The following is a 17,512-nucleotide window of genomic DNA, read 5'->3' as shown; positions in this document are numbered from 1 at the left end:
TCCAATTTGATCAGGGACTTCAGCAGCAATTATATCACTTAATGTTCATTTAGTGCTAAATTGTGAATATTAAGCAGTAAATGATTGACCTTTTAATTAGCAATTAAATTAAAAGCAGTCTTCTCACTGCAAGAGAAATGTCATCGAGAACAAACTTTATAACTGACAGTATTTTGCAAACAGCTTTACTGCATTGTATAGGTGACACTTTTCTGGGGACTAGCCATGAGTTTGCGATGACTACTTGCTCCTACTCAAACACAAATAGTTTGCATCCCTAGGGCATACCAAAAATACATGTGCAGAGGTAAGTATTAATTCCACTGTAGCAGCAAGTAGAAGTCCTCCTAATTTCAGAGCAGAAACTGCTGTGTTAGGTGCTTTATCAACAAAATTGAAACACACCCTGGCCTTGAAAGCTGACCATCTAAGGAATTACAATATTTACATAGATGCTTACACAAAATAACTGGAAAAAATAACCATGCTACTTCTAAAATTTGTTGCCACTATTTATTTATGGCACCAGTTTTCTCACCAAAGAAGCCAAATTAGCCAAGAAAGTACTGCCACCTGTTACTAAGGTACAGAAACGAGCTGGAAGCTGGGGGTGCAAGGGATGAGTTTGTCCAAGGATCTTCCCTTGAGGATCTCACTAACAGAGGGATTTATAGTCTGGGATGCTTGCTTGGACGTGGCTGTTCCACTGATGAGGGCAGACGGTGACTGCAAACCCAGCTGCTTGCAGGTGGGGAATGGGGCACAGGACCTGCTGATCCCACCAGATTTCAGACTCCTTAAAACCCAGCCCCTCACTCCCCGAAGTGTGGCATCCCTCTTCCACATAAACACAGTAGATATACCCTGGCTGCCACTGGTGGTTTAAAAATATGTGGCTGAATGTAAGTGAAGCCTCTTATTTGCATCCCTCCACTCCTGGATCGATGCTGACCTCTTGCTGCTGCCAGCATCGATGCTGCAAGGGAAACTCCCCAGCACTGTCGTTGCTCTTAGTAGCAGCGTTATCTCTTTCAGGCTTCCTGAAGGCTGACTATATACATCATATGTACAACATCTCATCTTTAGGGAACTTGTCACTTAGGGTAACCTATGTTGTTTGATGGTGCTGAGGAGTGAAGGGAGTGACTGAATGAAGACAGCATGGGCAGCACATCGGCTAGTTGAACAAGCAGCAAGTTCCCTGTAGATAGCACTCTCACTGCTGAATGGGTTTGGTTTGACCACTGACTCTCATGTCATTCCTTTCCAAGTAGTCTAAAACTATGCACTTATTTGGCAGGTATTTTTTTTCTATATCAGAACTTTTAAGTGAACAATGAGGAGTATTTTCAGGAAGGCAAGTTTCAAGTGGGGATGTTTTCAGCAGGTACATCAAACACTGGAACAGAAGAAGAGCTTCCATCAGGGGACAGTTGGATAAAAGTGTCGAATCATTGCCACTTGGGTTTTTGGTTGCACTTCTGAACAATACACAGGCCAAGATTATTTGCAAAGATTACTCAGCAACACATTTCAAATAATGAATATTTCAAGTAAATCATTATGGGCCATACTTGAATAGGAAAAGAGACAAAATAGTTGATAAATTATTCATGCAGCTTTAGCACTAATGTAATAAATATTACATGGTGTCAGAGGGAAATGAAGGATATTGAAATTAAGAAAGAAATTAACTATGAAGGAAAAGCACCTGAAAATTGGAGAAGGTGAATACACAGATTTGAGATATGTGAATAATAATGAAGAGACTAACGGGAGAAAATAAAAAGGATGACAACTATGAATCACCTGGAGAGGCAAAGTACTCTTCCTCTTTAGTTCTTTCTCTACAGAGAATATGTAAACTTCTCAAACTTCCTTCAGCTCTGTTTAAAAACAAAACAAATAAGACAAAAGAAGACCCCCCCTAGAGTTAGCCAGGAGGGAACATACCTAGATCTGCCTAAAGGGAATTACATGATCAGAAGTACTGATTTACAAAAGGGCTGTAACATTTGGAGAGAAATACCATTTTGAATATCAAATAATGTGTTACTTTTATTTTGCAAAGTGACTTTTCTCACCAGCTTTATATTGAATTAGGACAATAGGATTGTATCCTTTTAAGGACAGAATCCATAAGGCTTCTATTGTGCTTTGGTTAGGCACATTTAGCAGCATTAGCTGCTGTGCCATTAAGCACTTCTGAGTGGTCAGTCAAATGTGCTCTGACATACTGCCTCAAGTAACAACATCATTAATTCCTTGTTTGCTGTTTTGCTCAGCTGTAGTGTGTACAGATTCTCACTAGTCTTATCAGTTGACTCTTCATTTTAACATTTGAAAAATTAATATTTTTTTTAATCTTGTGTGAGAGGGCATTAACCTTTTTCTTTCCTTCCAAATCCTTTCCTATTTATCTTCCTTTTCAACAGTAAGTAGAAAATGGGAGAGAAGAGAGGAAACAGGTAAAAAAAAAGCTAACACATTCCAAACAGATTTTGAAAAAACTAATTTTTCTAAAAGTAGAAATGGAGACATATTACACATTTTTTTCCCATTGATAATGGACTTGGGCTTCTTTTAACCTCAGGAATAACATATTAAAATGAAATAATTTACATTCGTAATTTCCATAAAAGTCTTATTTACAAAATCTGTCATGGACACACTAGTCTCTTCCTCATTGGACATTTACCAGCCTTGGCATATCAATCCATCTTTTGCACATCTGCTCAGAAAATGTAATTAGCTATACCCATATGCTGCAGAACTACATGATAAAACTTAAGAAATGGAAAAGGCCAAGAGGGTTGACAGACTTTCTCCCTCCTACTATGTATATTGTCAAAGACTTAGAACAGTGAGAAGCTTTTCTTGCCCTCTGCCACAGGGGGGGATATCACTGTGTCCTAAGCAACTTCATGAGATTAGGTAAAAGCAATTTATAGTTTATTCTAATATTTTTGGTTCTATTCACTTGAGAACAATAATTTATACTGTAAACTTCTTTCCCTGGTCATCAACATACTTATGAACTCGTCCTTGCAAAGAAATGATAAGACAGACAGGGATCCTCATCGGAAGTTTTGTGACATGGGAGACCCAGATAAGGTCTTGCTTCAGAAAATGACACTCATATGTAGAAAATACAGAAACTCTAAGCTTGTTGACCAGCTTTATGACAGCTGTGCTCAGTTTTGCTGGCAAGTGGCAAAGGAGAGAGGGACTACAGTCCAAAACCGAGCTATGCCTTAGCAACAAAAAGTTGGTTCAACAGCATCTTCCTGCCACTTTGGCTTGTGGGCAGAGCTGTTCCACACTCACAAACGTTCAGCCCCTGCATTCAGTGGCCATGTCTCTGCAAAAGGGCTGACCAGAAGGCTGGTGTAACTCCCTTGGACTTTACCCAGCTACAGGATCCTTTAAAATGTGCTTTTTTCACTAAGCAACATTTATTGCCTTGCATTTATATTAGGCCCTTCTTTCTTATGACACCGTAACTCAAGGCTATAGATAGAGCTGTTATAACTATGATTTATCCATTAATCCCAGCTTCTTCAAAGTTAGCCCCAAAGGATGAAATGTGCTCCAGATATACTATAGGTCCATCTCCATGGCAAGGGGTTGGCAGCTGTTCTCAAAATCTGCTGAAATGAAACATTAGTTTAGTTTTTTCCTGGATGGTACATTACCAGCCTCAGTTGGTGGCATGTTTAAAACCCAAGATTACAATTCAATTCACAAGAGATTTGAGCTTTCATCAGGACCTCACCATCACGGTGTGGAGCAGAAGCCACCGGCCACTCGTTAAATGATATGGTACAAAACAAATTCTGAAAATGCTGAATTCTGTCAACTCTGTTTTCTTGTTTTGTACTGAAATCAAAAACTATCTGAACTAATTCATGGTGATTCAGCATTACAGAAACACCACTTTAAGTTCATCTCTGACACACCACATTTAGTTGTTGTGTATGTTGTTTAATGGCTGTACATTTTTCTTAAAAAAACCAAAACAAAACCAACTTTCAAATTATTAGCATTCTTTTACTTCAGTAGGGGGTTCAAAATCAAAGCTGCTGTACCTCCATCCTCCCACTTTTCTTTTAGGGTTAATCTGGAAAAAGGAAAACCTCTCCTAATTATAGACATTTAGCTTTCTTTATAAACTGGCTATTTTAAGATCTGTTTACAAGATCACAATGTGAAACATCATTCAAAAACAGTGTGAATTGATTACATCCTTCTGAAGAACATGTACCAGTAGAATATGCCTTTGTAGCTGTTACACTGCCCTATAATTAAGGCTTTATTGCTTCCTTTCTAAACACATGTTGCTGCTGCCGGCAGCTGAGATACTTAAGATGAGACAATGGAAAAATGCCTGCCCCCCCCCCCCAAAAAAAAAAAAAAAAAACAAACAACAACCCAACAACAACAAAAAATTACCCCCTAACCTTTTAGAAACAAACGGCAGAAACACTGTGGTCACTATCAGATATAAGAGTAAAGTCTGATACTGACTATATTTTTCTGCTCCAGTTTCTTTTTAGTGAGCAAATTTTCCCCAAATACTATTAATAATTTGAATGTTGCTTAATTGGGAGACTTTGTATTAGAACAGCTGAACACAGTCTTTGGTCTTTTCATTCATTTCCATGGATTCTGGATCACAGCATAATGATGGGGTGGTCAGCAATCAAATCGGCAATATTCAAGTATCCCAGAATGAATGAACAGACCAAAAAACAAGAGGCACCATATAAATACATTTGCATGGTTAGAATTACTCAGAGAACTCAATTCTGATCTGAACTGATCTCAGATTTTTGAAAAACTAAAATTAATACTGAAATGTTCCTTGCACTAAGCAGCTCTCCACACACACGTGAGCTGTACATCAGCTGCCAGTTTTATGGGCACACAGCCATGCCATGTGACACTGTGCTGGCTATTTTGTGGAATTATACGTGTTCCTACATCCTTGCTATAAAATAGCTGTACCACAAATAATGAATTAGAACAATCTAACATCTGGATCTGTGTTATTGGAGAGGGACTCCCAAGGAAAATCTTCACAGTACTTTTGATAAATGAGATGACATATTATAAAGCAGATAGGAAATAATATTGTTTTCCATAAAGGTCATCTGTAAGACAAATGCTTCTAAGGGCGGATGAACGCCCTTAGCAATAACGCTGATCACCTTTGTCAAGTTGCAGACAATGACTTTCTGAGCAGTGAAGCCAGAATACCTATAGCAGCCCCTACAAACTTCAGATGCAACACATATTTGGTGTAGGTAGCAAGCCATATAAAGTAGGAACAGGAACATTTTGAGTTAAGCGTTAAAAACTAAGCTAGATATAATTTAAATCATGAAAGCAAATGTCCTTCTAATTGTATCCAAAGTATTTTTTTCCTTCCATACTATTTTTTGCTCTTCTATATTCTGAAATCAATGTATAGACTGTAACCCAAGTGACAGGTGACAGTTATCTTTGTACTGCTCCCAGAATCTGAGGATTGAGTCAAAGTACAGTAGCTCCTTTTGCTCCTCAGCATCTCTCTCAGCACTGGGGCAGCACTGGGGCCAAGAAAACTGTGGTTACTTTTCCCTGGCTCCCAGCTCTCCATGCCCTGCTCTTCACCAGCTCCTCTGTCAGGGGACTGTGTACCCTGTCCTAATGTGGCTGTAAAAGCCCTTCTTAAACCTGGGTGAGGTGCTCAGCAGGTGAGGAGGAATCAGTGTGGGACCTGTGGGAAGTGGCTTTGCAGCTCTTATGGAAAAAAAAAAAAATTCAAAAAATTAAGGAATATTTTCTGTTGTCATTTCTACATTTTAGACAGATAGGGCATGGCTTTTTTTTTTACCTTGGTTAAAAGAAGCTGGCTAAGACTTGCTGGTTTGACCCCATACTGCCTTTCTGTATTAGATATTCTAGATAGGGCTGATGCTGGTCTGTACTGAGAGTCTCTCTGCTTCAGCAAAAAACCTCAGAAATGAAGAAAAGGCTAATAGAAAAACAAGGTTCTAGGTTCGGTCTTCAGCAGAAGTGTATTTCTTCATTTGCTGTACCCATATGTGACAAAATGAGGCACAACTGTTTTTGTATAGTATTTTTAAATTCTTTTAACAATAGTGCACAATCATCATCACAGTAGATTATAAATCAATTGCTTTTTCTGCTGTTTCTCCTTCCCTTTTATATTTCTCCATTATTTTTCTTCCCCACAATGAGATGGTAACAAAGTATGTTAATGAATAAAGCAACATGCTGGAAGGCACCAATAAATATTGAACAACTTCCTTTACTATCTTGTCACAATTAATTTGCTTATAAAATTTGTACTGTCCTGTCAGTGAATGAACACGTAGTCTCCGAAGAGCTAGTCTCACCTAGATAATTTTCTCTCAAACCTAATTAAAAATCTTTATCTAACCTTGCTTTAGCTTTGCTTTTATATCAGTAGAGTATCTATCTGCCAGGTTTTTTTGTTTATCGCAAAAAGTATTGATGGTGGACAAAAGTAGGAGAGGATGTACTAAATTCCTGTAATAGTTTTTCTCTTCATAGAATTACTCTCAATTTTCTCTCTATTTCATAGACTCATAGAATACGTTTTAGGTTGAAAGGACCCTCATGAACTTCCCTCTTTTGCTTTTATTAGACAGAAACTTGGGACTCTTGGGTATATTGAAGTATCAAGCAGTAAAAAGACATGAAAAAGCATTAGCGATTCTGAAACTTCAGTGAGCTGCTGCTCATTTAGGTAGTCCCTGCCAGTCCTAAGGGCTCACTGCCAGCTTTGTGGGGCTTAAGCAACCCTTATGGGCTCCTGGGCAGGAGGTGCTGATGTTCAGGGCAGCTCTGGCTTTGTCTTGTAAGACAACAGCCAAATAATGCAGCACCTGAGTGAAAAAACAGTTCTCCGCTTTGAAGTAAGGAGCTTTGTGATAGTTGTACACATATGGAGCTTCTTGCTCAGCTCTCATTTTACTATTTTTTTTAACTCCTAGTGAAAGCTTAATTTATTATTTAAATGAATGTAATTCCAGAGTACAAATAAAAAAATAAACATCTTATTTCTTTTCATTTGCAAAAGAGCCTGGTAAGATGCTTTACTTTTGTTAAAAAAAATAATCACATTATAACATTGCAACCACGTATTGTACTCTTCACTGGGTAAAAAACTGGCTGGATGGACGAGCCCAGAGGGTTGTGGTGAATGTAGTTAAATCCAGTTGGCAGTGGGTCACAAGTGGTGTTCCCCAGGTCTCAGTATTGGCGCCAGTTCTGTTTAATATCTTTATCAATGATCTGGATGAGGGGATCGAGTGCACCCTCAGCAAGTTTGTAGATGACACCAAGTTGGGAGGCAGGGTCGATCTCCTTGAGGGTAGGGAGGCTCTACAGAGGGATCTGGACAGGCTGGATCCATGGGCCGAGGCCATTTGTATGAGGTTCAACAAGGCCAAGTGCCAGGTCCTGCACTTGGGTTACAGCAACCCCATGCAGTGCTGCAGGCTTGGGGCAGAGTGGCTGGAGAGCTGCCCAGCAGAGAAAGACCTGGGGGTGCTGGTTGACAGCCGGCTGGATATGAGCCAGCAGTGTGCCCAGGTGGCCAAGAAGGCCAACGGCATCGTGGCCTGTATCAGAAATAGTGTGGCCAGCAGGAGCAGGGAGGTAGTTGTTCCCCTGTAATTGGCACTGGTGAGGCCGCACCTCGAGTACGGTGTTCAGTTTTGGGCCCCTCACTACAGGAAAGACATTGAGGTGCTGGAGCGTGTCCAGAGAAGGGCAACCAAGTTGGTGAGGGGCCTGGAGCACAAGTCTCATGAGGAGTGGCTGAGGGAACTGGGGCTGTTTAGTCTGGAGAAAAGGAGTCTGAGGAGAGACCTTATCGCTCTCTACAACTACCTGAAGGGGGGTTGTAGTGAGGTGGGTGCTGGTCTCTTCTGTCAAGTGGCTGGAGACAGGATGAGAGGAAATGGCCTCAAGTTGCGGCAAGGGAGATTTAGGTTGGATATTAGGAAAATTTTCTTTACCAGGACGGTTGTCTGACATTGGAACAGACTGCCCAGGGAAGTGGTTGAGTCACCATCCCTGGAGGTATTCAAAAAGCACGTAGACAAGGCACTTCAGGACATGGTTTAGTGGGAATGGTTGATGGTTGGACTCAATGATCTTGAAGGTCTTTTCCAACGTAAATGATTCTATGATTCTATTTTTTGATTAAAGAAGTTAATTCAAAAAAGCAATTCAGTTGCTCTTTAAGCTGACATAGTGTTATAACAATTACTTAAAGAACAGTGAATCTTCCCCACACCACATAATCAATGTTGCCTTGATTACAAGGAAGTTTCTTAGTTTGGCATTGACAGTTAATGGCTTACTGGCAGCTCTTGGTTAATTATTAATGCAGACATAATAATGCTTACTCCTTAACTAACCTTCTAAACAATACAATTATCAAAGGAATTATTCCTGCTGAAAACTTAGTGTCATGCCACAGTCTAGATCAAAAATTTTAAACCTCAAAGTGTGGCTTTTTGCCTGTAGGAAAACTAATACAATGTTTTTTGATAATTTTTCGATTATATTTTAAACAAGGACATCCTTTTACACTTCTGCATTTTTTTAATTGTGTATCTTACCTAAAACAGGATGTACCTTCACTTTTCAGGTCCCCAAAACCTCCCAAATCCACTGAAAGTTTGCCACTTGCCAGTGCTGTCCCTTTCAGGTTTGGATGAGCTGTTGCTACTCTGTTCTTCCCAGCAAGGCAGAGCCACTGCCAACAGTGGGGCTGCACCCAAACATTGGTGCAGCTTGGAAAAGCAACACAGTAGGTTTCCTGAAGGAGTTTAAGGTTCAGTTTATTGACCAACATTTCTTTTAATCACTCTCTTTTCAATAAGCTGCCTCTGTGGGATAAGGCTTTTCTCTCTCCACACTGATGGCAAAGAGTCAAGGTAACAGAAAGCCAATCAACAGTTCATAGCTGGTTCACACAGTAGAAGCTTCAAAGCTGTGCAGTGCTTTATGAACATTTTGCTGTCCAGGTGCTATCTGCTAAGGCTGTACAATTTGATCCTCTAGTCATTTGAGTCAGCCCCACCAGCTAGCAGGTAGGAACTCCTCCATTTGTCAGAAAAGGTTTATTTAGCCATTTTCTTTGAGTAAACTTAGAACTTATCAGAGGCGCCTTTTATATACACCTCTGCCCTCATCCATTCTTCACAAAGCTGCAAGGGACTGTTTGTGCAATATAGTGGGCAGTGCTGAATTGTAATATTAAAGTGTGATTTGGGCATATGAAAGAAAACCCCTTGATATTCCTCCTGGCCTGCAAAGCTCCTGCTGGGAGGTTGGTTTCATGAATAATTTATGCCAGCATTATCCTTATTTTAGTGACGCTATCAGTGAAATCCTGCCCATAGCTATCAGGCAAATGAAAGAATTTCAATATATAAAGCCTAAATCTATTTGAAAAGTCACTGTTTTGGATGCAGGCTGACAGCAGCAGAGGCCAGCAGCTCGCTCTTTATGCTCAAATTTATTTCCTTTTTTCTTTGGACGCATGTCTTGCCACAGATCACTTGTCAAGCGATGGCATCTGCACTAGGAAACTATTTAAAATCATTCAGTGCTTAGACCCACTGATGTCTTACGCATACAAGCCATCTCTGTTTTACTTTTATTACCAGCCATTTGCACTGGTGACAGCTCCCCCTTTAGGTAGCTGAGAAGCTTTTTGTTCTTGTCTTTGTATGTGTTTTCAGTCTAACCAAAGAGAAATGCATTGTTTACAGGCCCTAGGTATGAACCACTAACATATAAAGAGGCAGCACGTTCTCAACAACTGATATTTTCTTCTGTCTTGGAATTATTTCCTCTTTATGGTCAAGACGCAGACCACGATGGCTAAACCTTGCAGCCCCCCCAAACTGTGCAATCACAGTACTGTCTGAGGAAGCTGGTTGTGGTTAGCCAGGAGCTGGGGTTTGCACACTGAACTCTGAGAAAAAGGAGGCCTCTTTTTTTTCTTTTAAATATTTATTTGACTTGTGCTTTCCAAGTATCTGTCCAGAAATTCAGAATGCTGTAATGGACACTCTGAAAGTGTTTGACCAGCAACTCGCAACTACCTGCCAATGGTCCTGTCTCCGATGCTGGGCAGAAAGGGCATCACTCTGAAAAATGGAGCTGTTGGGCCAAGAAAACACACTTGGTCACATTTTCTCTGGCTGCATGAGGAAGCTGATAAGCTGTGCCAGTTCTGTATTCTACAGGTGGTGATTATCTAGCTAGGAAACTGCAGGTGCAGTTTGAATTTTCTATTTTACAAAAAACCACTAATGTTTTTAAAATAACCTCACATAAATTTGAGAACAAAAACCATACAGAACTAGATGGGAAACTTTCTACCACTCAGAGCTGTTGTTTCATGCTCTCTGCAGACAGACACTGAAACATCACACCATTTTTATACTGGTTTCTTTTCTTGAAGATCAGATTTGCTTTTCAAGTGTTTAATTAATTTCAGTCTGCAAACCTGCAGAAGGAAGTCAAGGCCTCCAGACAGATGCTCTTAGCTGTAAGCAATTGAAAGTTGAATTCCTAGTCAGACTTCTAGCACTTCAGAAATTATTTAAAGTGGTTGGGCTCTAACAAGCTGTACAAAGCTACCTGAAAACAGCAGAAAGAAAATCCAGTAAGAATAGGCAGATTGATTTCGAGTAATCAAATAATTTAAGCACTTTCTAAGCATTAGCCTAAGGAAGGTGAGACTCCATAAAAGAAAAATCTTTGGAAATAGGTCTAAATACACAATGGACTTTCTAAAATTTTAAGTTTCAGAAGTATTTGCACGACCCAAAGGACAATGTTTGATTGTACTTAAGACTAGAACTTGGGTTTGCATGATGATAGTGCTACTATAAAATCAGAAAATAACAACATGATGACAAGAAAGCCGCTTTATAACTGATTACTAAAGTCTTTGCTCCTATAAGTTATGGCCTAGCTAAAGAGGAAAAGAAATTAAAAACAAATCATGAACATAATGAACTGCATCCCACATTTTTACCAAGGACGCATAATCTCCAATGGTGCTTCTGATTTCCAAACACCTCAGAGAGCAGCTTTCTGCTCTGGCAGAACATACAGGTAAAATCAATGCAACACACATTGGCATTCCTCATCTCAGCTAACCAGACATTACTTTTTCTTAGAGGAGCCTAAATTAGAGGCATGGTATTTAATTTTTGGTTACACTTAAACATTCATATCCTTCTAGGTAAGCCTTTTCAAGCTCAATTTCTTGAACTTTCATTTATCTGGTATTCAGTGCAACTGCTGTCTATCCTGTTGGAATCCTGTTTATAGGCTCATACACTATTGTGAGATTAGGAGCTAAAAACAGCAGGCAAAATTGAGTATTAAAAAATGCAAATTAATGCTCACTGGGGAAAAGCCATTCTCTTATATACATAAGCTGATAGAAATTAAATTATTTAGTAACTTTCAGAATAGTGGACAGTACTATGGAATGGCAGCTCAGCATTCAGTGGTGGTACTTTAAAAAATAAATTTGGAATTAGCAGGAAAGAATGATGAAAAAATCAAAGCTTAATTATGACAACATGTACATTTCTGGTGTGCTTGCATTTTGAACACCCGTTGCAGCAGAACTAGAAAATACAGAGAAAAGCAATAACAATGAGCACAGATGTGAAATGCCTTTTGTACAAGATGATATTAAGCTCCAGCTTTTCCTTTGGGGAAAGAGATGGTGCTTGGAAGGCACACTAGATCTTTGTAAATTCTTGAGTGGCACAGGGAAGACAAATAGGAAACAATTGTTCATCTCTTCTCACAATTTAAGAGATAGAGGGCATTACCTGAAATTATTGGGTAGCTGGCTTAGGAAATCCCCAAATGAATTGCTTTTTCCTGCAAATTAAATTGTGGAATCCAGTGATATTCAGCATGGTAATTACTAAAAGTTTAGATAGAAAAAAAAGAAAATAAAGCACAGGGAAAGGCATTAAGGGCTATTAAGCACATTGGTAGAAGCTCTGATGTTAAAAAAAAATCAGGGAAGGATACAAAGGGAAAAGAGCATAGTCCAGCCACATTATTCTTCCATGCCTCCTGCAAGCATCCACTACCAGCACTGCTGGACAAAATGCTGTGTGGCACAGCTCTTCGGCACCACACCGCCTTCCTCCTAACATGGACTCACCTCTCGTCTGTAAATTGTCCAAGGTGGGAGAGATGCATGCTTCCTGCAGTATTTCAGAAGCATCTTAACTGTTATTTTATAGCTGAAAAAAAAAAATAAATAGAGCTGATCTTTCATCAATACTTTGTGGGGACAGCATGAGCGTAATCTTCCTTGCATTGCTGAAAAGGCTGTGCTGGTATTCCAGGTTTCACTTGCAATCTAAATTTCTTAATATGAAAGCCACAAAATGATTTGTCTGGCTTGGACAGGTCCATAGCCACCCAAGTGCAGCTGTGTGCTCAGGAACTAACTCCCCACAGCCATTAGGTGACTGACAAGAGCAAGCTCACAAAATACCACTGCAGAAGGTGAAGGTGATGGCTGAAGCCCTGTTGTTCTGCAAGGCCAAAGCTGCAGTTAGGCTGTCTGCAATTCCTGCACCTCATTCTTTCCATATTCCAGACTTAGGCTTGCTCAGACCTTAACTACCAGGGATAACAACTGCAGGAATTAGACGTGCAGACTGACAGACCTTTTGGGTGGAATAATTCAATGACTGGAACACTTAAATGCATATTGCATGAGTGAATCAGCTAATCATTTTAATGCAAAACTCTCTTTTCCTTTCTTATCCCTTTCTTTTCCACACTAGCTATATCCAAAGAGAGACGAAATTAAGGATTACAGGAGGGTCAGCCATGGGAGTAGAAGGTTTGATCCTGCAAACTCCAAATGGAAGCTCTTGTTTTGGCACGATCAGTGCTGCAACTAACATTGTATCATTGCTGGAACAGTCCCTTTCATGAACTGTCAGTTTTTTCTTTATCCTTTAAAAAAACGTCAAATTGAAGATGTTAATAGACACGTAAATACTGTAAACTGAAAACTGAATTAACAGTACTTTAAAGCAGCATTAATCTCACAGAACATGTTCGATATCTTTCCGTACCACATTGCTATTGGGTGACTAGCACAATCTATTAGAATAATCCTAAAGAGCTCCTTGAAGACTATGCTAGGTAATTTTACAAGTACAGGAAATTACTCAACAAAGAGAAAATAACAAGCACGCTGAAATACTAAAATACTTCTTAAAGACTAGGATACAGAATGAAGACAAGCTTTCCTTATTAAACTTTTTATTAAAATGGAGCTATTTTTACATATTTAAAATACTTTATATCCAAATTATGCAATATTTATGAAAACAATTGTATGCAGACACTTGCATAAAAATATGTAAAATCACAGCTAAGCAATATAAAGCAATATATAACATGTTCCAAAATGTATTTCAGGACTAGAATACCTGAGTTTTCAATAAGCTGGTTTCCTGCATTTCACTGATTTTTAACAGTTAAATTTAATAATGAATCTGATCTTGTATAAAGCACTTCTTTGGTTGGGAGAAACTGCATGGAAAAGGCAGAGATTGAGCAGAGATAATTAGTCAAGGCTTATCTTCAGAATCTTCTTCCACGTGAAGATCCACTGTCTGAGATGCTAGGAAGGACTCCCATGTAGCAAGGCACTTAAAAAAACAACAGATACATATGAATATAGCAGATAGATTTCTGTAAAACTGGTAGCCAAGGAGAAAAAGAAGAAAAAAAATAGCAGAATACATACACATTGTCACAAGCTGCTTTTGTGGGGCTATGGTAAGAGCAAAATATGGTTTCCTAGGCAGCTCAGTGATAGGCAAAATGTTAGCCAACATTCTGAGTGAGCTGTAAAGGTCACTTTTACATAATGACAAGTGCATAGTATGAGCATTGTAATTGTATCTGTTAGCATGGAAGATGCTAACATTAATTATGCTCTTCTTTAATCTCTCCCTTTAGTTATTGGCAAAGATCTCTTCCAAATAGAAAGCACACTGTCAGGCACAGTTCCCTTGTAATCTCTGTGGATCCCTACTGGATACCCAATTTTCTTTCCAAGTTAAATTAAAACAGTTTTTTTCTAAATACACAGAGAATTCATTTTTCCTCTGAGTAATGGGAAAGAAATGGGACCAGAAAGGGAGGAGGTGAGGAGGTGGAGAAATTGTCATCCTTAGAACAAGTGGCATTTCTCTTCTCATGGAAAAATGTATTTATAATTGTACAAACTATTGTTTTTTTATTTGAAGCACCAATACTGTAGGCAGTAAAATGAAAAGAAAAAAAAAAAAAAATCCCCAGATTACTTGGGTTCAGTTTGGCTTAAATGAATGTTGGCAGCTTGGCAAACCATTAGAAATCATAGATTACTTTTGAGAGTCATGGCAAGGTTATCACTAGGTAAGCCTGGTGCATGTTAACCCAAAGTACCAGGTTCATACTATTTCAAGTCTGTCATTAGAACAGGGCAGGCAAATTCATGCAATAATTTTATTGTCTTGATGCTATTGAAAAAAACCCTTGGAATGGAAATGTTCTAATAGAATTTTGACTTATACCTATTGCTCTTGACAGTGCAGCTTATTTACTACTTACTGTATATAGTCTTTTTCATGAAGAATCTGAATTATTCACAATAAATGTCTTCTGAAATTTCTCAGGAAATACCTTCTTTAATACTAAAACCTAGACAGCATACTCCATTTATCTGAACTTTAAATTAAATCAGCACCCTGAAAACAGCATCATTTCCTAAGTGAAAACTTTGGCCATGAGTTGTTCAAGCCACAGTAATTTGCTATGCCCAGATACAATGAAATATCTAGCATCTATCTGTCATTACTTAGGAGACATGGAAAATATGCTAGCACTCATGCTGCTTGTATTTACAGCCACCTAAGTCTGTCTTATTAGACATTTCTAGTGAAGGACTTACAAAGTCTGCCATTAAATGTGTAGATTTAATCATATTACATTAAAGAGCCCAGGTCCTGCTGTTACTGCATATCTGTGTGCAAGCAGATGAGTGGGAGCATCTGATAGTCACAAATAATGTTGAAATATAAGCTCAAAGAGCAAATGAAGAAGACAGATTGACTGGAGTTGGGGGAATCCATGATGACACAAGGATGCAGAACCAGGGATACACATAAAATTATGGGTGACAAAAGTAAGACAAAGCAAACAAAAGTCAGCAGTGATTATGTCTCTGAAGACATAAAAAAGTAGAAGACATGGATCTGCAAGATAATGAGAGAGGTTAAACCAGCCGACTGACCTAAGAGATCACAAAGAAAAAAGTATGCGGGAGCTTATTTCTGCATAGGTTTCTGGTTGTTATCAGGCATGTTGAAGACCGTTCCCCTTATTCTTATTTTGTCCCCTAGACTATGGAAACCATGAATCTACTGGCCCAATCTTTCTTCTCTGATCTTGCTGGCAAAATCCCCAACTAACTTTGCTGCTTTTGCACACAACATTATGCTACTGTTCAGAGCACATATAAGATTTGAATTACTGTGAAAAGAGAGGAAATAACAGTATAAGAGTCACGTAGAAATCTGTTTTGTTCATGGACTTCTTGGAGAAATGTTATTTTGAAATGGTAAATATAAAATCAGGAAGAAAGAGTGAAAATAGTGCTAGCATGAACAGTGATCTGCAAGAAGTGCTGCAAACTGATTTCTGACTTAAAAGGTCTTTTTGACCTTTTGTATAAAGCCTTTAAGGTTTGATCATTCGATTCTCCCTACTTCATGTGACACTGTGGCAGCTGAGTCTGTCTGAGATGCTTGAGCTGGAAAGTGGCATCTTGGTTTTAAAATGTCAATGAGGCAGCTGCTAGCAGTATGTTTCCTTGTGGTGCTCAGACTCAGATTTCTGTTTGCTAGAGCCCAGCCTGGATTACCATCCTAGAAAGCTGCAAGGCACATCTGTTTTCCTAGGCTTTTTCTAGGCATGGGACAAGAAGTGATTGCTGTTTCTTGAAGAGTCTTGTGTTCGCAATGACTGACTTTTTTTTCTGAACCACAGTTTAATTCATACCATGCAACTCCATGTTTTGTCATTCTGTAATTTTCATAATGTGAATTAAAATACATATATCAGCACTGGCTGGAATGTAAAAATGGCTTTCTATTATCTTTGCAACACTGAGCTAAACTGCACGTGTTAAAATGCGGTTACAATATGTTGCTTAACCAGATAGATACAATCTACTGAAGTCTTTCCAGACAAAGACGCAAACCATTTTTTTCAGTTACACAAGTTATTCAGTTTTTCATTTATGCTCATTTATATAATCAAAACACATTTTCCAAAATGTAAGAGCAATGGTGGCTCATTTCACTGTCAGACATCACAGTGCCGCTAAAGCTGACAGGTTTTATAATTAACCGTACCAAAACAAAACTAGGTCTCTGTGCCTTAGGCTCAAGCTTTTTATATTGTGAGGCATGAACTGCATAAACAACATTTTGTTAGTGATGTATACTTTGACGTTATAACAGAATGATTTTACTTCATTCTCCTGGGATGTTGAAAACAGAGATCTAAATAGAGGATCAGCCAGCTTTCACAAAGAGAGAAAGGCAAAAAAAAAGAAATTAAATGTGCATGCATAGGATTGAAATTCATAATCCAATTACTTGTAAAATCCTGGCAGAAGACATGAAAAAGCCTAAATACACAAAATGAAATAGCAAGACCTTAAATAAGGCTACTTTATCAAAAATATTCTGATTACTACTGCAGGTCACACATCTATTCTACAACATCATTTTTAGAAAAAACAGCAAAAAGTTTTCCATATAGTACAATTGCATATCTAACTAAAAAGGAGATACAAAAATAGAACGTGTAGTAGGGATGATAATAGAAGCAGTGTGTCACATGCCATGTGTGTTTCTGTTCCAGTTCCCTGTTTTCCATGGTTGACACCTTAAAAATATCATTTATGATGGCATTTTCTGAAGTAGAATTTGAAAATGGTCTTGTGTGTGTCTGAGAGAGAGAGAAAAAATACTTTCATAGTTTCTGGGTGCAAGGAAACAAAAACTAGAGTGTGTAGAAATAGTGATTCCCACTATAAAAAAAAGAAGTCTCCCTAAAAGTATTTAGAAGAAATTTTTACGGTTGCAGTGAATGAGGGCTGAAAGATGGATCCTGGCTTTGAAGCGACATTCACAGAGACAAACTGGCTCAGCCATGTGGGAGCTTTTGAAAAATCACATGAAGTTTGTTAGCTAAATTCTCGGGCATTGCTAAGGTAGGACGTGATCAACATGCATAAGCAGCTAACCTTTAGCTACGCAAGCAAATGGCTGGTCAAATGCATCACTACAGAGGCCTCTAGGGCAAACAACAAATCTCATCTATTTTTCTACAGCTT

At 38.7% G+C, this 17,512-nt stretch overlaps 1 protein-coding gene across 4 annotated transcripts in view; it reads right to left on the bottom strand.

The window, feature by feature from the left end:
* Nucleotides 1-11,479: 11,479 nt before the first annotated feature.
* SNX7 (sorting nexin 7) overlaps nt 11,480-17,512 on the bottom strand; it is a 32,581-nt gene continuing 26,548 nt past the window's right edge. The window contains exons 9-11 of one of the 4 annotated variants that reach the window (XR_007507082.1): nt 13,548-13,769; nt 12,257-12,338; nt 11,484-12,010 (exon numbers count right to left, since the gene is read on the bottom strand). Coding sequence is in view for 1 of the 4 variants with exons in the window: in XM_049809026.1 (XP_049664983.1) it covers nt 13,689-13,769 (81 nt within the window). In the remaining 3 variants the exon portion in view is untranslated. Of the gene's footprint in view, nt 12,339-12,715; nt 13,066-13,360; nt 13,770-17,512 lie in introns of those variants that run through there. The other 3 variants (XR_007507081.1, XR_007507083.1, XM_049809026.1) reach the window with 3 other exon arrangements.

This window comes from Accipiter gentilis, chromosome 8 (assembly GCF_929443795.1).
Source record: "Accipiter gentilis chromosome 8, bAccGen1.1, whole genome shotgun sequence".
In the NCBI taxonomy this organism is placed as follows: Eukaryota; Metazoa; Chordata; class Aves; order Accipitriformes; family Accipitridae; genus Astur; species Astur gentilis.
The sequence above is the reverse complement of the archived record's forward strand: the minus strand, read 5'-3'. Positions and strand labels throughout refer to the sequence as shown.